Source organism: Ceratotherium simum, chromosome 29 (genome assembly GCF_057802395.1).
Source record: "Ceratotherium simum simum isolate JZ-2026a chromosome 29, ASM5780239v1, whole genome shotgun sequence".
NCBI lineage: Eukaryota > Metazoa > Chordata > Mammalia > Perissodactyla > Rhinocerotidae > Ceratotherium > Ceratotherium simum.
In genome coordinates this window covers 16,010,795-16,034,096 of record NC_141928.1, presented here as the reverse complement: position 1 = coordinate 16,034,096, position 23,302 = coordinate 16,010,795, and the positions used below count along the sequence as shown (strand labels likewise).

Here is a 23,302-nt window from a genome sequence, read left to right as displayed (position 1 = left end):
TCAAATACCAGCAGCGTCACCCATGGTGGGCAGGTTTCAGCAGAGCTTCCAGACTAACAAAGACTTGGAAGAAGGACCTGGGCACACCCACTCCCAAAAAAACTGGCCATGAAAACCCTATGACTAGCAGCAGAGCATTGTCTGATAGAGCGCTGGAAGGTGAGAGGATGGCTTGAAAAGAACGGGTTCTGCTCTGCTTTACCCAGGGTCGCTAGGAGTCGGAATTGGCTCAAGGGCACTAACAACAACAGATTATGTAGTAATATATATTATTATATATATTATATATGTATATAAGAAGCTACAGGCATGTCCAAAGCTTGCTTGGGCTTGGTAAATCTTTTTCTCTTAAAATCCAGTGACCCACAGTGAGTAACAAGTAACACATTTTAATTATACTAAAGTTGATTTTTAAAAGCAACACGTTTTCAAAGAGTAAGAAAATAAAACATTCTGCTCTAGCTTTCTAAATTAAGGACAGGAAACAGAATTTCCATTTTATAAATATAATAAAATATAATTTTAAAAAATCAAATGAATGTTTTAACTTCATACCATCAGCATTTAAAAAAGGAAAAGCAGAGGAAGGAGAGAAAATACTAAAGAGTAAGGAGGCAGCAAAAAAAGACAGTGAAAAGAGAGTCAGGGACAGAGTCAAGATGGAAAGGACAGAGAACAATACAGAGAGACGAGATCAGACAGTTATACACGAAGAGAATACAGAGCGAAAAGCACAGGAATGCAAACTCAGAGACACACAAGAAGTAAAAAATGGTGAGAGAAAGGGGTTTATCGTCAACGAATGATATCTCTATCTTAAGGCTTTTCAAGAACCTGCCACCAAATAATTTTAAATGTTAGTATTTTTTAAACTATAGATGTATGGGGTTTTATTTACATATCATTTAATGCATTGCTTATTTAGGGAATGCCTAACACAGGCTGTCTACCTAAATACCGACACTTGCCCTAAGGGTTGAAATCATTGCTGAGCTGAAGCTGGCCTGCAGTTTCCCGCCCCTGTCTGCACCCACAGGAGGGGCAGGTTTCACACAATGAGTTCCCTCCGTGCTTGCCTCTTCAGCATCTTTCCTGTGTTTGCCACCCCCATGTTTTCTGTAAACAGAAAAAGACCATCATATTCAGCAGCTCTCCCCCCTTCATCTACCTTGACAGGATATGGAATCCCAGGCTTCAAGAAAAGAGGGGTAGCAACCAAATTCAGTGTGTAGGGAGAGAGGACATATTGGATGCCAGGAATTTCTGCCTCTTCAGAAAATCCACCTAAAGAAATGACAAGGATCATGTTGACGTTTTTCAGGAGTATAATGATCTGTATGGGTATGTATTTTGTCTCTCTCTGTCTCCACGTGCTTACTCATTCACTCACTCTGTTCCTGCACTCATTCATTTACCACTGGTAAGTAGGACATGGGTCATGGCTCAGAGGGGCAGTGCAGAGAACAGCTTAGATCTCAGGAGTTTCCAAAGCCTTATGGACAAGGCTTGTATGTAGAGATACCCCTCGTGGAAATAGAGCTATAGGACTGGACTGAGGAAGAATGCGAAGATATCGCTTTTTGTCAGTGGTCTGAGTTTCAGTTGTGTGTGTACAAAGGATTAACGAGAGAAGAAAAGGGTAGGCCAGAGACTGAGCCTTACAGGGGGTTCACCATTAGAGTTCAGGGATATGGAGAGCAATGGAGAGGAAGACAGAAAACAGTGCTTGAGGTAGAGACAACCCTGAGGGTCCACTGGCAGAGCCCAATAGTGTTACCCTCCAGCTAAAACTTAAGCAAAACTTAAGCTTATTAAGAATAACATACAAAACTCTAGTATTCCCAAACTGCTTTCCAATATTACATCCCTGACACCCCCCATACGTACCCTGTACTTCAGCCAACTGGATAATCTGCTATTCTCAAAGATCAAGCTTTGCTTTCCACCGTTGTTATGTGCCCTCTCTGGAGGGTGCCCCATTTCACCCTGTCTATGATCCCTGCCTCAAAACCCTACTTATCCTTCAAGACTGATAATCTTCAGGACACCGTTCCTGGTTGTTCAACAATCATCTAGGAGCTCACCCTCTTATGAAGGTCATAGCATTAAGTACTTTGCTTAGAGCACAAACGGAAGTCCTTCTTGTAACAGAGTTGTTTGTTTACCTGGCTTATAGCTGGTACTAATTTATAAGCCACGTGAGTGCTGGGATTATACATCATTCATATTTGTAAGCCTGCATGATTAGCAGCACTCTCTGAACATCTTGTAAATATTGTCTAAAGTGAATTAATTTGAAATAAATTGAGAAAAAAAGTAAGAAAGAAACAGTAAAATAAAGTCAAAACCAATAGTCAGGGAAGGAATATAAAGTTACCATTATTCTCCAACATCTATTGAGCATCTGATATATACAAGGTGCTCAATAACTGGATAATGACCTCAATTCTTCATTCTGCCACCCTAGAAGGACAAATTCAAAGAGGTTGACGGGGCCTTAGGGATCATCTGGTCTGACTCTCATTTCACCCAACAGACTCAATGTGGTTAAATGATTAGTTCAAGGTTAGTTGGGGGTTCAATATAAACCTGAAAGCACAAAGAACATTAGTAATCAAGACGTACTAGAAGTAAGACAATTTGACCCAACTTGGAAAAATGATTAATAACTATTAAAAAACCACTGGAGTGGGATTGAGAGCACTAGACAAGATGTTAAGGATGCTAAGAAAGTGGTAGGTGGACCTAAGGAGGAGGAGGAGGAGAAGAAATAAGAAAAGGAGGAAATGGAGGAGGAGGAGGAGAAGGGTTAACACTTATAAGGTCCTTGCTATGTGACAGGTACTGTTTTAAGTGCTTTGCATATATTGACTTTTTGATCTTCACAACAGCCCTGTGGGGTGTATACTATTATTGTACCCATTTTAGAAACATTATTACCTCCAATTTTAGATAGAATTCCTGAATATTACACCTGAAAAAGGCTTTAGGAGGCATTTGCTTCAATTTTATTATTGCACAGGAGACTAAAATGATAACAGTAATATCTTTCATTTGCATGGTACTTTACCAGCATTTTTACATACATAGTGTCATTTTGATTTTGATTCTCACCAGGTGAGAACACTGGGGTGCAGATGTTCAAGCCAGATGGCCTGCAGAGCCACTCAGGGTATCAACTGGGCAGGGGACATCCCATTTTTGCAGTTGAGGCAAATAGGGACGCAATGACCAGAGGGAGGCAGAGCTATACTCTAACGCCAGTTTTTAAAGATATAAAGAGTAAAATTTAACTATGAAATAAAATAAAATATGAAAGAACTGTAGAAATTATTTATACCTTTAATATGCTGTCTAAATGTTTCGCAAGAGAAAGTTAAAAAAAAAAAAAGAAACTTACCTGTAGACTCTGTGACTGTCACACCTATATAAAGGTACTTCTCGTTTATATCTTCTAGACTTTCATAGGACAGTTCTTTAATTGCTGTTTCAGAGTTAAATGTGACTTGAGCAATTCCATTTATCAACTTTTTAAAAGGGGAAAATGAAAGAGTTATTTCAGGGAAGAACTTACAAGGAAAAATTAACAAAATCTGCTTTTACTAGCCTCTAAATTGAAGGCAAATGTCAGAGGAAGCATCGTCAGTAAAATGAATGATGTTTTAATTGTGATTAATTTTAATTTTAATTGTGAGTCCACAATTAAGTCCGAATGTTATTTTCTAATTTATTTGTAGGGAATTATAGACATGCAAGAGTCTTAAACATCGCATGGTTCAAGAGGTCTTTTTGTGGTAGCTGACTTCCAAGTCACCATCCATCCTTCTAAGCCTCTCAGCTTTTGCTCTTAACTGATAGTTTGTTGGGTTTTATGATATTTAATTTGTACTTCACTGCTTACATATTTAAACACCAATTTAAAAGCATACAATGGGGAATGGGATATGGGGCTAATGATATCATATTATTTCATTATTAACCACAACAGTAAAATAGATTTTGCGTTATTTTTTCTTCTAAAATTGGGTACCTTGAGGCCAGGGGTTTTTGTCTTATTTAGCTTTAAATCTCTAGCATAGCATTGTGTCTAACATAGAATCTTGCATTAAAAAGAGGCATCTAATTTATATCTTGAATAAATAAAACTGTGTTTTGAAAAGGCAAAGGCTAAATAACTGATGATGCAAAACTACACGAATATGCAACAGCGAGCAGAGTGACACAAGCCCTTATCGTCTGTGGTATAATGTAAAAAGCGCTGAACAAGGGAAAAGGGGACCAGGGCTCTAGTCTTGGCTCCAGCAACCACTACAGCCCTTAACCATGCACAAGTGACTCTCCAATGAATTCGTTTGCCCACAAATATTTATAGAGCACCTATTATTTGACAGGAAGCATGCTGGCTCTGGCCATATGATGGGAACAATTCAGATCCACAAAGAGTTTAGTGTAGAGAATGATAGAAAAGTAAATGAACCATTACAATAAAGGAGGTTTTCTTGTTCTCAGCACCATTGACATTTTGGACAGGATAATTCTTTGTTGTGGGGCACTGCTCTGTGCATTGCAGTTTAGCGGCATCTCTGGCCTCTACCCACCAAATGCCAGTAGCACCCTCTTCCCCAGTTGTGACAACCACAAATGTCTCTGGACATTGCCCAATGTCTCCTTGGGGGTAAAAATCGTCCCTGGTTGAGAACCACTGTAATATAGTGTGAAACATGCTCCGCTGAGAGAGGCTCAAGGCCTAAGGGGGCACCTGGAAGAGGCAGGAGTTTAGAGGAGTCAGGGAGACTTCCCAGCGAAAGGGTATTAAAGCTGAGACTTAAAGCATGAGAAGGAATTAGCCAGGCAAAGAAGAGGCAGGAGGGGAAAAAGTAACGAGCATTCCCAAGCAGAAGGAGAAGCACTGCAAAGACCTGGAGGCAAGAGAGACTAGGGTAAGTTTGAGAAACTGGAGGGATGAACACAAAGGAGAGAAAAGGGGAAAATGGCATGAGGTAGGCTGGAGGTGGGGCTGGCGCCGAGGAAAGTGGACTTGATCCTAACGACAGTGAGAGGCCAATGGCGGATTTTAATCTTCAATTTCTACATCTATATAAAACAAGGAATTGGACTAGATGATTTTCAAGTAATGTTCCGTCTCTAGCATTCATGATACGTCTTTAGGCATGAGCGAATGTGTCTTAACATCTTACCACCGTGTTTTGCACTGCTTTATGCATCATTTCTTTTTGATCATCTTTTAAGTCTTCTTTTATTCCAAAAAAGATAAAAACTTCAGCCTCAGTGACGACTTTATTATAAAAATATCTGTCAAACAATAATGCCATAAAATTGTTTTGCTAACATGGTTACAATAATAAAATTCAGATAAAATGTAACAATTTGAAATTACATAAAGCACTCTATCCACTTTAAAGTGTCTTCCATCCACCATTGAATTTCATCCTCATAAAGCTACAATAACAAAGCCAAGTATGGGGGCTGGCCTGGTGGTGTAGTGGTTAAGTTCATGCGCTCGTCTTTGGTGGCCTGGGGTTCGCAGGTTCGGATCCCAGGCATGGACCTACGCACTGCTTATCAAGCCATGCTATGGCAGGCATCCCATATATAAAGTAGAGGAAGATGGGCACACATGTTAGACCAAGGCCAATCTTCCTCAGCAAAAAGAGGAGGATTGGCAATAGATGTTAGCTCAGGGCTAATCTTCCTCACCAAAAGTAAATAAATAAATAAATAAAATAAAGCCAAAGGACAGATTTTTATTACTGTGTGCTAGATGAAAAAACTGATCTTTAGGAGATCAAATGACTCAGGTCCAGGGGCCTTTCCTACAGGACACCTCACTTCCTCGATGATTTTTGATGTCAGTGGGGAGTTGCTTCCTATTTTCTTTTGCATCTTTAAAAGCAGCATGTCCAATCTCACGGTTATATGAAAAAAGTTATTTTTTAAAATTCTAACTGCATATTTTCTTTTTAGTTTAGAATTAAAGTACGAATAAAGAAAACTTTCTGCAGAGCAAACACTACTATAGCAAGAGTTAACTTTCTTTATTCATAATTTGAACAAATAAAGTAAATGTCTCCATTAAAAGAAGCCAATTTCTATAATGCTCTGTCAAGTGAGCCTTTTATGTTGGTTTAAACTAGGTGACAAACACTCTATTTGAGGGATAAACATTAGTAAGAAAGACAGTATGGGGTAGCATTTGAGGGCATGGACTCTGGAACCAGACAGGCCATGTGACTTATCAGCTGTGTGACCTAGGGCAAATTACTTAACACTTATGTATCTCTGTTTTTTCGTTTGCAATATGGGAATAGTAATAGTATCTACCTCATAGAGTTTTCATAAAGATTAAATGAGCTAAGATATACAGAGTGCTTTGAAAAGTGCCAACACATAGAGTTATATAAATTGGTTATTGTTATTAATAACTACATTATATTGTCATTTTTAAACGACCTAAGCTTTTGTGGTAGATTGCTTGCAAAATTAACTTCAATTCTCCACCTCCCCATGTATCCACCACCTTTGCAGCTCTTTGCATGCAAAGGGTGTAAAGGGAGTCTATTTCCTCTGGGCTGGTCTTATAACTTGCTTTGGACAAAAGAATGTGATGGAAGTGATGGTGTGCCAGTCCCAAGCGTAGGCCTCAAGAGGACTTTTATGCTTCCATTTTCTCTCTTTGAGCAGTGCTGCCGCTACAGGCTAGCCTGTGGGATGATGAGAGACACATGGTCCAATCATCCTTGTAGCTTCAGTCTACTGCCAGCCAACTGCCAGACATGTGAGTAAGACCTCCTTAGATCAGCCAGACCCCAGCTGACCTGCCAACTGACTGCAGGCACATGGGTGAGTCTAGCTGACATCAGCCTGGTCCAGATAAACAGAACTGCCCAGCTGACTCATAAACAGTTGTGGTTTTAAGCATTTGGGTTGTGAAGTAGTTACACAGCATTAGCTGGCTGACTAAGCCATTAAAAAATGACAAGTAGTGAAGGCTTCATATCTCAGTCCCAATATCCCTAGTTATGCTGGTTCCTAAACATATACACAGAACTTAAATCATTAGGATTTTTTGGCTGGTAAATAACCAACAAAGCTAAAATCAGAATCAGCTAAAATCAGAATGAGCAAATAAACTACAGGCATGATGTCTCCTCAATCAGTCAGTTCCAAAGTCATGGCAGACATTGCCAATAAACGACAGATCTTAGCAATATATAAGTATTAAATCAACACGTTGTACACCTTAAACTTGCACAATGTTTCATGTCAATTATATCTCAATAAAGCTGGGAAAAAAATCACAGATCTCACTTTGGGCAACTATCACCAACCAGAGTTGACACTCAATTTAGGTGGATAATCTGGGGAGAAAAATAACTTTCTTACCTTGCTTTTATAGTAATTTCAAAATTATTAAAGTCCTTATAACCAATGAAACTATTTTCCGGTTCTATTGAGACAGAAAAATGCGGTAACACTGAAAATAAAAACAAAAAGGCAATATTACTGTTCAAATTAGAGTAGCCTCTAAAGCATGGCAACCAATTATACTTTCTGGTATAGTTGGACAAGCTGTAACATCAACACAACATCCACCTGGTCATTATCATCATCACCTTCATCATCATCATCATCTTCTTCATCATCATCATCATCAACAACAACATCTCTGGGGAGCCTCCCACTCTGCCAATCAGAGGTCAATCCATTTTCTCTGTACCAGAAGCACTTTGCTTATCCTTTGATTTCAGCCCTTATTACAGACAATTGATTATTTCCTCCACTAGATTATGGGCTCCTTGAAAACAAAACAGACTAGTCTCTATTTATCTTTGTATATTTCCCCCCTCACCCACCTCATAAGTCTTAAACATATGCTCAACAAATGTTTATTAAATTGAAAAAAGCAAAGGAAAATTCTTGCTTATTTAACATTTCTCTTTCTTGTCTCCAGTCTCCAAATTCCAGCATAAAACTCTGACTTTTGTCAAGAAGAGAGAGCTTACAAGTAACTATAAGAAAACATCCATGCAAAATTAGAAATTAGGACAGAAAGGAAGGAGGTTTTTTTCTGTCTCTTTGGTATCTTGATTGCCCAAGAGAAAACAATGTCACCTGTCAAAAGGGCACTGGCTTTGCTTTATACCAACTCAGACCATGTACCAGAGCTTATGGATTTTAATTCTATTAAACCGAACAACAGTTAACAGAAAACTGGGTGATTGCGTGTCCCTGATATTGTGGGCAAAGACTGACACACGAGAGTACATGAGAGAGTTGGTTTCAGATATGGCTCATGTGTTTCCTAGATGGTGAAGGCCAGATGTAAGAGAGCAATGCAGTTTGTTGCTCTGGGCTGCATTCTTATGTTATTAAAGATCAAGGCAGGTATGTTCTCTCCAGGATATGAAGTGGAGGGAAATATTTCATTCTTTCATCTAATACATAGTTGCCATGTAGTAGACACACTTTTATCAACAGGGATATATACTAGTGAACAAGACAGATACAAACCCTGTTCTTAATGAGCTCACAGTCAAGCAGGGAAGACAGACATAAGCAAATAATTAGACAGATAAACACCTAAACCAGTTATGAAAACTGATATAAATAAGTACAGGGAATCCTTCCCAGCAAAGAGAATTTAGGGGAAGCTTTGCTGAATAAATGTCTTTTCAACTGAGACTTGAAAGGTGAGTAGGAGTTGCTTAGGCAATGAGGGAAGGGAAAAGTGTTCTAGGTAGATGGAACATCATATGCAGTCACCACTGCTGGAGGGAAGTGAGGGGAAGAGTGGTGTGAAATGAGGCTGAAGAGGAGGTAGGCAGGGGCCAGCTCAAAATAAGGATTTCGACTTTCATTATAAAAACGATGAGGAGCTATTGGGGACTGTTCAATAGTGAAATAACTTAATGAGATTTGCATTTCAAGATTATTTTGGCTAATACCAAGCAAGAATAGCTTGGAAGTAGAGATAGCAATTAGGAGGTTTTTGCAGTAGTCCAGGAGGGAGCCTGGTGATGAATCAACGGGTGGCTGCAGGTAGTAAGAGGTGGATGAATTCTAGATATATACAGGAAGCAGCAAAAACATTTGGAGGAAGGGAGATAGTTAGGATTATATGTTATTGAGAGCCTATAACTTTAAAGTTGAGTTTCATTATAACAAATTTCTTTTGGCACTGTTTTGTTCATCAATTGCTAAAATTTGTGCATTTATTCTCCATATTATTATGAGTCTCCTGGGAGAATAAAAAATGACTTCAAGCAAAGAAAGTTAAATTCGATATCAGAGCACACAAATACTTTAGTAAAAAACGACAAGAAATGGAAAGATTAAGCTATTTATATGTTAATTACTAGTCCATTCATATGATTTATTTAAAAATAAGAATATCTTAAATTTCCAGGTAAATATATTAGGGATCTGTGAACCAGAAGGAAAATAACACTGGACTAGGGGTAAGGAAATCCAGGTGCTCTTGTTGTGGCACTAATTGGTTGTAATAACTTGAGTAAATCATCTATTAGTCTTACTGCATTCCGCTCATCTCATCTCTGATTAAGTTTCTCCTAAAATCATAATTCTGGAAAGGACCTTAGCTAGTCAGCCTCCTCAGGGGACTAGGTGTCTCCCAGCTCTATGATGAGGAACACAAGTCCAGAGAAGCTGATGTGCTTGTTCAAGGCTAACTAGGGCGTGCTGGAACTAGAGCTCAGGCATCCGAACAACCTCCCACCCCCTCAACCAGTACTTCTAACTATACCAGCAGGCTCCCTCAGCTTCATCAGGAAGTGATTCGGCATTAAGTTCATCAACGAAAAGAATTATTGCAAAAACACTAAGTCTTCAAAGGTAAATGCTTAATTGTCAGAAATTACCATATTCTTTAATTTCAAAATATGCAGTTCCCGTTGTCGAAAAGTCCTCTTTATATTTAGCTTGAATTGTCCACACACCATATCTGTGGAAGCAAAATATTTAAAATTACAGAAGTCATCGAATATTTTTCCCAGAGGAAATTAGTCAATTCTTGTTTTAAAGAGAGAAAAGTAAGTAAAGATGTCTATAGCCTAAGTAATATATTTTATTTGTGACAGATTTTTAAGCAATAAATAGAAATAATTGAGCATTTTCAGGATAATAGAAATGGTTTAGTAATTAGTTTTTCATACATTGTGTTATTTTTTTCAGCTATTTTATCTTAATGTAGTCAATAGGTTCGATTTAAAGAGCTTATGATACTTGAGAATTTACTTAATCCTGGAGTTTAATTTTACTAACATAATACTAAAATCCACACTACAGTAGAAAATCCGTAAGAATGTCTCTAGAAACATATAATACAGGTCAAGCCTATCCAGATCATAAAATTCACACTTCACATAAATGAAATTATGGTTGAAGACAAAGTATGATTTGTTGAAACAGGAAAATGACCTGGGTTTCATTAACGACCTTCATTTAAAAGTATTTATTGAGCACTGGATTAAGCACTAGAGATAAAAAATGAGCCGGTAGAAGAGTCCTTATCTTCACAGAGCTCATAGTCCATGGAAGTTCAAATTCCCACGTTTCTGTTTGCAAGCAGATTGGACTTTGGCAAGTTACTTAACCTCATTTGTGAAATGGGAAAAATAGTATCTACCTTGCTTATTGGTTATGCAACCAAAAAAGTTTAATGTTATAGTTATCATCATCATCATCATCATCAATTCAGTGAACATTTATCAAATGCCTGTTATGTTGAAGTGTTGGAGATACAATAGTGAGCAATAGACAAGACCCCTGTCCTCAAAGAGTTTATAGTCTAATGGGGAATCAAGTAAATTAATAAATACTTATAAAATTGAGATATGTGCCATGAAGAAAATAAGCAAGAGAGTAAAAGCAAGAGAGGGAATACGTTAGATGGTGCATCCAGGGATAGCCTCTGAAAAGGGAGCCTTTACTCTGCGTCCTAAAGAATGAGAAGAAGCCAGCCCTGTGAAGAGCAAGGTGAAGCACCTTCTAAGCAGAGGGGACAACGTGTGCAAAGGTACCGGGGTGGGAAAGTACTGGTTATGACAGACAAATGGAGCAAATGTCATGAGATGAAGTTGGAGAAATGATAATAGCTATAAAATAATACGATCAATTCTGTGCTATAGAGCATGCAGTATTTTCAAAGACATATACAATTTAAAAGTTATCCAAATTATTCAATTCCTTCAATTTCATCCAAATTTCTAGAAAATCTTCAGTACAGTGAATTAACTGCAAAATCCCATCTACAGGGCACAGCAAAAATGACTATAAAAAGATTTTGCTTTAAAGTTATATTGTAGCCATTTATAGGTGCACTTATCTTATTTGTCCTACTCTTATAAGTATCTTGAAGGCAGAGACTTAATTTTTCCTTTCTATTTTGAATCTCTCATTCCCATTATACTCAGCCCATACTAGAAATGTGTTCACTAAATATTTATTATATTGGATTCTGTTTACTCATGTTCCTAAATCCTTTAGCATGAGGCCAAATGGAAGAAATGACTCCAAGAACACCTTCCCTCTTGAAATCTGCCTTCTGGTAATCTATGCAGCAAAGACTACAGAGGACCAATATTTTTATAACTCCCAGAGCAAGGCATGGGACCACACCAGCCTTACCGACTGATAGTCTATTAGATTTCTTGATGGGTAGAGTCTTGATGGTTTTGATGAAGAAAAAAAAAAAAAACCTGGGGACTATTTTTTGCCTTTTTCAAATTTTAATTTCTATGTGTAACGAAGATTAGTGAGAAGTATCGGAAATATTTTTCCCAGAAACTGAGCCTAGCTTCTCGTTAGACTTGAAAAGATTTTGGGTATCCTCCTGTCCTTCACACTGACACACTTTGTTAACACTAGGTGGCTCCATTTGACTTGTTATCTGCCTGATAACCAAAAGTTCCAGATGTGCTTTTCAGAGAAAACTTTATTAACAAATAATTTAAAATACTTAGGACTAGGTGGAATCTTGAAGTCAGGAAAAGAGATGATTCCAGTATAATCATTTTCTTCTACAACGTCAACTTCTGATCCTTCGGGATCCTTTGAATAAAAACAAACAACTTCAAAGCACATAAACCACATTAAAAAAATGAACCGATGATATTATCTTTGATCTACAGAAATATTTACTAACAAATATCCATGTCTTCAAATTAAATATGAAGGAAGAAGATCATTTAAATGTTGTGGAAGGCAAATGTGGTTCATTTAAGCCACTTCTCTCCCTCTTTTTGGACCCTCTTTCATCTCCTGCCTCATCAAAAAAAAAGTATATATCAGTGTCCAGGGTATCCTAGTCTAAATTATCTAGAAGAGATTTAACTCTCTTCTGTATGACTAAAACAGGTCCTGTCCTAGCCTTCTTACTTCTGACTCTCTGCTCTGTCCTTCGTTTTCTAGCAATCCTCCTACTTCTCCTCCACATATCTAAATTCTACTCATTGTTCCAGGCGCAGTTCAAATCTCATCTCTTCCTTGAAGTGTCCCTTGGCCTCCCTAATCTCTTTGAATTCTGGGAGTTTACAGTCTATATCAATAGTTAGCAACCACAATCTTGGAACACTCTGATGTTTCAAAAGTAATTAATTATAAAATAGTTAAATGTTAAAGTTTACGAAAAGGTTATAATTTTTGTAATTTAAAGGATTCAAAGTTATCCCTGTACATCATTCTTTTTCACTTGTGTTCTGATAAGTTTTTTTGGGCGGGGGATAGGAGAAAATGTGCTGCAGCCTATAGTGAAGGACCATTACTGATACACCTACTGTTGATAGGTGAGCAGTTATTTTCCTACAAAAATTTTGTAAGCTTGGGACCCAAACTGAGTAAGACCACGGGCGTTTATTGCACACGTGCATATCATCTGTTATGAATGTCACGGCTGATCCAAGGTTGATAACTGCTGATCTTTGTCTCGTAGTTTAGCACCATTTTTCGCATGTGTGAGTACTCACCTCTAAGTTCCTTAAGTGCAAGTACTACGGATTGTAACTATCTTGAACTGTACAAATCAAAAATCTCACACATAATAGGTATTCAATTAATTCTTAGTGATTGATGCTCTTTAAGAAAGAAATCATGAAGGATATATTTAAATGGTTTTGTTCAAAATCATAACTTGCTGAGATTTTTTCATGAGCTTTTTACATACGTCTATTATAGAGATTTAGACCTACAATGTTATACTTACAGTAGATGTTCAATAACCATTTACTGAACATTGAATGAGTTTGTGTAGTGTTATGGCAGGGTTATGGAACAATCTTGTTCTGAAGATGAGTTAAATTATTATCTAAATAAATAACATACTTACTATGAAAGTTAAGACAGTTTCTCTTTTGGCTGGCTTGAAGTCATCATTCAGTGAATAAACTCTAACCTTTACTGTAAGAACAATTGATATCATCAAAACTCTGCTAAACACAAGGGTATTTTGATTTTTTTTACAATAATCATCCTTAAAAATGATGAGTCAATTAAAAAACCTCAATCACAAAAATCAGTGCACAAAAATCCATATTTAAGAGAAAGAATAAATTAGTTTACAGATGTATACATTACTAAAGATTCTTTTCTTTTAAAGAGAATCCTCTTGGAGTCCTTTAAAGAGCTACTTCTAGTGAATTTAAAGTACAGTTCGCTTTATTAAGATATATTTACATACAAGTTTTTTGAAATACATATGCAGTACAAAATTAGGCAATTGTTTATCAAGAATTTCATGGTAGTGAAAGTGATGTTACCATATGAATATATGGGAGTATAATATATTGTCTCATATTAGACTTGAAGATTTTAATGGAAAATTAGATAGTTTGATGTAGACATTATATACTCTTCCCCTTATAATAACCACCAAGGTCTGAAATTATCTCCATGTTACAAAAGGCAGGTTTGAATTATATGGTTTTGTCATATTTATTGAGCCAGAACCTCCAATTGTTCTCTCATTGTTAAAAGACTAATGTCAAGGGCCCAATAATGATTAGTTCTCTTCCCTTTCTTTCTGTCAGTTAATCTCCATCTTTTAAACAAACACATCTGTTTAGCTTTTAACTCATAGCTGTTTGAGACTGATGATCTAGCTCCTTCCAATGACATCTTGTAATTTCTCTAGGGTTTTGCTGATGCTCAAATCTATTCATGGCCAAAACTTGACTCACAAAATAAAATTGAACTGGTGCCATAAATCTTTTAACAGGTCAGTATTATGCAAAGCTCTTTGTAAGAAGCCACATTAAGCTCTCTAAAACGGGTTTCACTAAGACTATAAGATCAAAGCAAAATGCTCAGTAAATTCCCTTCCCCCACCCCCACTCTCCTCTCTCCTTCCCCTCACTCCTGTCTTTCACCTTGAATCCTTCCTCCTGCCTTATGAACACATCCTGTCCAGGCCTAAGCATCACTGGGAAGCCGCCAGAGGCAATAGGTCACAAAAGTTAAGAGCACAAACCCTGGAGTTCAAAGCTGTGGTTTCACTCCTGCCTCTGCCATTTCCTAGTCCGGCCCTGAGCAGGATACTTAATCCCTCTAAATCTTGGTTCCCTCATCTGTAAAACAGGACTGCCAGTATCTGCTTCATAGTGTTGTGAAAACTACATAAGACAAAGCTTTTGCATAGCCCAGCGCTAATCAATAAATGTTTATTATTTTAAAATTATTTTTATTATTTTTATTTTATCATTATTATTGTCTACTTTCTAACCCAGTCTGTGTTTAGGCTAGAAAATTAATCTTGTCTTCACGGTGATGGTGTATCGGAGGTAAGATCAATAAAATTTTTTGTACCAAAGATATGGCTTTAAAAAATGTATTGTTGACAAACATATTGCAATATAAATGTATCAAATCAATATGTTGTACACCTTAAACTTACACAATGTTGCATGTCAAGTATAACTCAAAAAATGTATTGCCTGTCTTCTAAGTACAGGCACTATGTTAGGCACAGAGATACGGTATTGAGGCAAATCAGACACGAAGGTCTTCTCATGGAGTGGAGGAGAGAGGCAAACACACAATCACACAAGTATATGCAAAATTCCAGGGTGGGAAGTGCTACAGATGACACCGCCTGGCTTTCTGAGCGTGTAGAAGAGGGAGAATTGAAGCGGTCAGAGAGGCAGAGAAGGTGGCCCTCTAGAAGGGTCCTGTGATGACAAGTAGGAGTTAACAAGGCAAAGGAAGGGCATGAATGTACCAGGCAGAGTACACAGGCCTTAATATAGATGGGAAAGTGATGTGAGACAGCAACTGAAAAGGGGTCAATTTGGCTGGTGTCCACAGACAAGGGGGAGCATGGTAGATGATGAGGCTGGAGGGGAAGGCAGGACAGGCTGTATGGAATTGAAGGTTTTGGTCAATATTCTAAAGCCTTATTCTATAAAGCCTTGAAGATTTAAGCCTTTATCCTAAAGATGCTTATACTAAAAATCTCTCAAGGGTCTTCAGATTAAATGTGTCAATTGGGATATTAGAACCATAAATAGCAAGATTTAATCAATTTTTTAAAAAATTACTTTTTTTAAAAAAAATTTTTTGTGAGGAAGATCAGCCCTGTGCTAACATCTGCCAATCCTCCTCTTTTTTTTGCTGAGGAAGACTGGCCCTGGGCTAACATCTGTGTCCATCTTCCTCCACTTTATATGGAAAGCCGCCACAGCATGGCTTGCCAAGCGGTGCGTTGGTGCGCGCCCAGGATCCGAACTGGCGAACCCCGGGCCGCCGCAGCAGAGTGCACATTTAACCGCTTGCGCCACCAGGCTGGCCCCTAAAAAATTATTTTTAAGTAATTCTTTTTCTTTTGTGTAAATAGGCTTTGTGCTACTCCACAGATTAAATAATAATGGAAAACTCTTTCCTAGAGCCTATTCTGTGCTAGGCACTGTTTTAAATGCTTTACACGTATGAATTCACTTAACTCTCACAAGAACTCTATTAGGTAAGTTCTATTATTATCTGCATTTTACAGATGAGGAAAGTGGGGTTCAGAGAGGTTGAGTAATTCGTATGGGATCACAGAGCTAATAACAGCTCAAGCAGGGATTTGAACCCAGACAATTTGGCTCCAGAGTCTGCTTTTAACCCCTATAGTTCACTTCCTGTCACTAATGGGTCGATATTTAGAAGGACGTTCTCTAGGTTTCCTCTGTGATTAGAATAGATGAGGATAACACATCTTACAGCAAAGCCCTGATAGAGAAATAATAAATGAGGCTGTTCTTAAGGAAGGGCTTGATAGCTAAGAAAGGTCCCAGGCTCTAGGTATCAGACTACTCATTGGACAAAGCCTGAGGACCCTAAGTGATAGGTAGTATCAACAGGACCCAATTAATGAAACATCCCCTAATAAAGGATGACAAGGGCAGGGATATGTTTGTTTCTAGGCATGATTACGTTTAAAAGGGCCCAAGCTTTATGCGCAGAGACTATTTCCTTGTATACCAAGTGATCTTCTTTGGAGTCAAAAGATGGTACTATTCTGACAATGATAATCTGTCCAAGCCAAGAACAATATCCCGCCCCCTCTAGGCCTTTCCTTTCTTAGCTGATCATAACAGGCGCTCCTGCTGAAATGGTAATGGTGTAAGCCCATTCCACCCCACTACTGTCATCATCAACATCAACCAACATTTAGCAAGGATGCACTATGTGAAAAGCTTTTCAACAAAGCTGGCTGGTCCCACCTCCCTTCTCCTGTTCTTTACCAATAATATCGTTACTTCATAACCTCCCCCTCCCACATACAGTTTTCTCATAATTCCATCTCTGATGTGCTCAAAAGTCAATGATGGCAAGAGGGAGAGATGGAGGGATCAAAAATTTTGCACACACATGAACATATTTGGAAAATATGTAAAAGTTTGGAAAATAGTAAACATATTTGGGCAGCATTTCCACTTTTCTGTGTTTTAGTTCATTGGGAATAAATTCAGCCATTCCTCAATCACAGAGTTTTGACTGGCTATCATGACCTTTCCCCCTCTAACAGAAGAACCATGAATATGAAATAATTTTCTAACAGGAACTTTCTTAGGTAGATCACCTTAGAAAATTAATATCCACATATTTCTGTGATCTGATTTATTCTTTGCTGAAACAGCTGAGCCCCTAGGGGTAGATTTGTTTACTGAATTTAAGGATTAGCTCCAAAGTAATGGAATTTTTTTAATGAATATGGCTCTATAATAAATTATTTACCCATTGTCAAAATTATATTTTCAATTACATCTTATATATGTTTAATAAATAAGATATAACACAACATTTCACAATTTTTAAAAAGCTTTTTTTCTACTTGGAAATAACTGATGGGGCAGATAATGTAATTGTTGATTTTGTAATTTCAATGTGAATTTAAAATTTATACTTAAAATCAAACAAGTTTAAAATTAAATTCCATTTAATTATTTATCTAGCAATTTCCATATACACAAAATTAAAATGGAATTTATAAGTGTAAAAGTCATTGGGAATTGAGACTCTTTTGAGCAAGTTAGAAACCTGTCTCCACTTAAGTGTTAAAAAGCTCTACAATATAGTGTCAATTTTCCCCCCAGAGAAAGAAGCATCCTATACCCTACCTGACTGGTGTGGAGTGTAAACAGGTTTGTCTGTGTGAATGAAGAGAAATCCATTGTCATAGGTTATTGGAATTTTTTTTGATTGTGAAAAATGCTTTGATACAACATCCAAATACACATGTGAAACTGGGTTTTGTCCTCCAGACAACTGTTTGGGTTGTAGCTGTAAAAGAAAATGTTGATGGAAAAGAGTATAATAATTTTAATACTATAAAACACGTTGATTTTCTAAATACCACTATAATCTCATTAGAACAGAAAATGAGTATGTATATTTAGTCATTTAAAAAATAATAGAGGAGCCAAAATAGTAAATAAATTTTGCCCAAAGCCCTTCAGTGCCAAATATAATAATCAAAATTTAGCTTTAAGCAATTGAAAGTCTTTTTGGTTCCATGTTCCCTAAATTTTATATGCATTTAGCAAAACTACTGCTATAGAAGGTCTCTTAACAAACTTTCAGCTTGCTGGATTAGCCCGTGCTCTCCATTCCCTCAATTCAATATCTTGACTGATGTTCAGTATACTTTGTGTTCTATCTGCATCTTTCTGCTCCCATGGGTTGAGCAGCACGCTTTCCAATTTGTGTATATGATTGTAATTATCCACTTTACATTGCATGATATGTGAATTTAATACATAAAAAGTAATAAAAGAAAGAAAAGTGTTTGTATGAAAACTTAGGCTTTGGAAACATGGGGTAGAAGTTAATCACTAAAACCAACTGCTGTGGAATTAGATGTGTGAGAGTACTGTAAAAGTTTGGAAAATAGTAAAAATCTATAAATATTCTGTGCTCAGATTGCTTTGCAGGTGTCTTTAAGTTCTATCTCCACTTTAAAGAAACAGAAACTGTAGAACAAAGATGATTTGTTAAAGGTGTGACACATAATAAACATTTGACACTGCAACCAGTGGATCCATACTTAAAGAAAAGAACTTAACACAACATGAAACAACCGGCAAATAAAGATACATTATAATGTTAAGATAAAATTAAATGCTGAAGATATGCATTGATTTTTATGAGTCCCCGCCTTAATCTACCTTTTCAATTAACCACCTAAATCAGCAGCGTTCAATAGAATTTTCTGTGATGATGGAAATGTTCTATATCTATGCTGTCCAATATGGCGACCACCAATTACATGTGGCTATTTGAGCACCTGGAATGTGGCTCGTGTGACTGATGAACTGAATTTTTTATTTTAGTTAAATTTGATTGACAAATTTAAAGGTGACAGTCACACATTCGTGGCTAGTGGCATCAGATAAGAATATCTGTTGAAAATAACACTTTTGGGAAATGAATTTTAATTCTTAATAAACCTAATAAGTGGAAGTATTTGTTAAAAGGTTAGAGCATTTGCCATCAAGAACATTAATGAAAGAATTCCTATATTTGGTTAGCATTTATTTAGATCAGTGTTTCTCAAACTCAAGTAATATACAGACCCCTTTTAAAGGATAAAGGGTTCTGGAGGACTCTCAGGGTTGACTTTTTATTATTTACAATATAATAAAAAATTATTTTTATTACAATGTTACTTAAATATGTACAAACCTAAAGCTAGGTATAATTTTTTTATGCTTATGACTTTTTTATAATTATAAAATCAAAACACATTTATAAAATAAATTAAAAATTCTAAATATTGATATAATTCTAATGTTAAGCTCCTTATGAAATTTCAAATTTTAATTTCTTTTTAAATAATTCACTTTAGAGAAAGACTGGTGTAAATGAATCTCAGAGCCCCTTCTAAGTCTAGTCATCTTTAATTTTCTGGCTCTTTATTTTTGAAAGTATAACAGAATTTAAAACAATATTTTGGTTATATTTATTCACTAGAGTGAATAAATAGTAAGTATGAAAGTTATTTTTAGTTATCAGAATTTTTAATAACAAATGAGTTGCAAGCACTTCTCTAACCAAGCTATCCTATAATTTCTTAATAGAAGGAAAAGTTATTTGATCCAGGTTTTTCTTTCTATTAGCTACAGGTTATCAATGAGAGCTATTCACTTTAATAATCAATAATTTTATTAATTTTGGAAGCTATAATTGTGGAATATTGGCGTTTAAACAAACAAATGTTAAATAGTATCCATGGATTTTTGTAGGCAATGCATTACAGATCAATATGCATATTCATAGCTGTTTCTTTATACTGGTAATTTTCACAGTAAACAAGTATTCTCAATTCATTTCCAAATATTTTCACATTAGTACAATTTTATTTTCCAATAAGAATGTTAATTTACATGCATTGCTAAAAAAGCAGACACAGCTCTCCTATTCAGAATTTTGTTTCACCCATATTATCATTAGCAACTGACATCATCTAATAATCACACAGTGGAGAGTGGTATAAATGATCAACTCTCTATGTTGTCAATATTCAAACTTTGAACACATTTTATTGAGAATATTCTCTATGTATAAAGAAAATGAAGGATAAATACATACTGTTAAGATTGCAGAGTTTTGGAATTTGTTTTCTGTGGACAAAGTAACATAGCCTGAAGAGTAAGTAAATTGTTTATCAGGATAACTTTTAATAGAGATTTCTGCACCAAATGCTTCAGTGTATCCATAAACTTGAATTACAATATTTTCAGATGCTCCAACACGGAGTACTTTTGGTGCTGAAATGACATACCTGTTGAAACAGGAAAAGAGAAGAATCCATATCTTTATATGACATATTTTGTTATACTTTGGATTTTTTTTAATCTCACTTGAGAGATTCCATTTAAAATAGGCACATTTTCTCAACTTAATGATAATTTTAAATCAGAATGTGTTTGTGACCTATGATAATTTCAATATGGTTTCCAAGAAGAAATAGCTGGGAATTAGGACTTCAGAAATAGAGCCAGGGATTTAGTTAACATTTAGAAAAATAATAATAGCACCTTCCCTGAGTTATTGCAGCAAAGGAAGATTTTTAATGGTGTTGACTGGAACATGTAAATAGGGTCAATATTTTAGCCCAGTGAAGAAAAAAACACCAGTGATTGAATTTCAGCGCTGCCATCTACCGGCTGAGTGACCATGGTAAAGTCACTAACCCTACTAACCCTCTGAGACGAAAATAACTTACCTGTGAAAATATCACCTTTACGAGGCTGCAGTAAGGATGAAATGAGAATATGTATATGAAAGTGCCTAGCACACTTAGTACTCAATAAATGTTAAGATTCATTAATTTTACTAAGTTAGTTAAAAGGAAGTAATCTTAGAAGTATTGGGTTATACTAGTGAGTGGATAAAGAAAAGGGTAGAATAAAAGTGAGCTGGGGGAATGCATTTAGAAATGGATGTAGTGATGGAGATCCTTGAGGAATAACAATCTTACACCAATAACGATAAAAACAGCGATTGCGTAGTTACCACATATGAGAGGCTGTATTAGCACTTTACATACAATACTTTTTTTTTTTAATTTATTTTTTCCCCCAAAGCCCCAGTAGATAGTTGTATGTCATAGCTGCACATCCTTCTAGTTGCTGTATATGGGACGCGGCCTCAGCATGGCCGGAGAAGTGGTGCGTCGGTGCGCGCCCGGGATCCGAACCCGGGCCGCGAGCAGCAGAGCTCGCGCACTTAACCGCTAAGCCACGGGGCCAGCCTACAACATTTTTAATCTTTACAACAAACCAATGACGTAGATATTATTATTATTCCTATTTTACAAGTGATAAGAGGTTAATTTGACCAAGGTCACACGGCTTGCAAGTGAATGAGGCAGAATTTATATTCAGGTCTCTCAGTTTTTGTGTCTGTAACTGAAGTCAAGGTTACAAGCTATGTTCATAACGATAGGCTGTTCCATCAATTTTATTTCTCATGTGATTTATACAAGAGTGGAAATGAATCTATACAAGTTTTTAAAATAAAAATTTTTTAATGTGTGAATTTTCATTGTTTTATTGAAAGAAAACTTACAAATGTAAACTAGGTTATTAATTATACATCACAAAAGTATCTAATTTGAATAGTGAGCACTGCATATGCTGCTACATAGAAAAAGAAGTGTGTCTCAATCCAAAAGGGCATAGTGAATGACTAATTCAAGTGGCCGAACAGGCTTGGGTGCACCTGTCACCCCACCTGGCAGAATTATTGCAGGCTTCTGTCAACATTATGACATTTAAAAAGTCTTTAAAAATCAGCAAGTCTTTAGTAACAATGAAATTAACTTGGAAATAATTAGATCCTTTAAAGCATCTGGCAGTTCTCCTACACCACCACTAATCTGGAACGACTTAGAGGCAAATTGTAAAAGAGAGAAAAGAATCTCCAGACTTCCAACCATCCTCTGAATTCCTGATGTGCTTAGCCAGGAACAGCAGAAAATGAGAAAAGTTCAGCTTTGATGATAATAACGTACAGTGACTGAAACCTTACTCTGTGCTAGGCGTGGTTTTAAGCCCTCCATGTATTTAAACTCACTGTGTTGCTACAACCAGTCTGTGAGGAAGGTCTTGTTATTACCCCTATTTTACAGATGAGGAAACTGATAATTAATTTGCCCATGGTCACACAGCTAATAAGTTATAGAATTAGGAACTGAACCTGAGCAGCCTGTTTCCTGAACACTTTCAATTGCTATACTAAGCTGAATTTATCAAGGGTTTTGCAATCAGAAAAATCTAGGGAAAAAAAGCTATTCTAATTTCAGTGTTCTTAGAAGTTTTATATTTTTCAATTTAGTATTGCTTTAGTTTTGAATTGTCTACATGCTGGTGGTGGTGAAACACAAAATACTCAGTGTTTACAAGTCCCTAAAAGACGGCTCTGAAACCACCCTTCGTACAGATTTTGGTCCTTACTGATTTATCTATCAATCTATCATGTAAAAAATTTCAGAATTTTCTTATTTTCTTTCAATAGTGACAGAGCCACTGACCTTGCAGAGAGACAAGACCTCTACTTTGGCCTCTACCTGGAGCGTTCTTTCCCCAGATATTTGCATGGCTTGCTCCCTCACTTCCTTCAAGCTCTGTATGAGTGCCTGCTCCTTAGAGAACTTTCCCTACCCACACTTTTAAATAGTGCCCCATCATTTCTTTATCCTCTTACTCTCCTTTATTTTTTTTCTTCATGGCACTAATAACTACCTGAACTTATTTATTCATTCATTCATTGGTTCGTTCATTATTTGCTTCTCCACTGGAATGCAAGCTTGATACCATCTACTATATCCCCAGTGCCTATCACATGGTAGGTGCTCAATAAATCTTTCAATTTATCAATAAATCAATCAACTAAATTGATTGATTACCATGTTGTAAATGGTACTCTCACTTTTTTCAGAGAAAGAGAGGAGATGCTTATTAAGGGCCAGTACAGTTTAGTAGGAAGAATTTAGTGTCATGGGACTCAGGTTCTAGTCCTAATTCTGTCACTAATTTGAAGTCATTTAATCTCAATCTCTCAGAACTCCAGCCGCTTGTCTTTCAAAAAGGAATGATTAAAAACTACCTAGATAATGGGGTGATTGTAGCCATGTGAGAAAATCAGATTAGGGGTGGGAGAATGCTATAAATTTATGATGTCCTAAGTGTATATTTATAATATATTTTACATATTTTTATGTATAGGCACACCGTGGTGATAGTGCGGGTTTGGTTCCAGGCCACCACAATAAAGTAGATATCAC

At 36.6% G+C, this 23,302-nt stretch overlaps 1 protein-coding gene across 1 annotated transcript in view; it reads right to left on the bottom strand.

Annotated features, from left to right (window-relative positions):
* LOC101404433 (complement C5) overlaps window positions 1–23,302 on the bottom strand; it is a 92,222-nt gene that overhangs the window by 58,065 nt on the left and 10,855 nt on the right. Inside the window, exons 2-10 of the mRNA XM_004423383.3 lie at window positions 20,104–20,296; window positions 17,634–17,796; window positions 13,364–13,434; window positions 11,999–12,090; window positions 9,900–9,982; window positions 7,405–7,495; window positions 5,199–5,313; window positions 3,401–3,527; window positions 1,169–1,284 (exon numbers count right to left, since the gene is read on the bottom strand). Coding sequence (XP_004423440.1) covers window positions 1,169–1,284; window positions 3,401–3,527; window positions 5,199–5,313; window positions 7,405–7,495; window positions 9,900–9,982; window positions 11,999–12,090; window positions 13,364–13,434; window positions 17,634–17,796; window positions 20,104–20,296 — 1,051 coding nt within the window. The remainder of the gene's footprint in view (window positions 1–1,168; window positions 1,285–3,400; window positions 3,528–5,198; window positions 5,314–7,404; window positions 7,496–9,899; window positions 9,983–11,998; window positions 12,091–13,363; window positions 13,435–17,633; window positions 17,797–20,103; window positions 20,297–23,302) is intronic.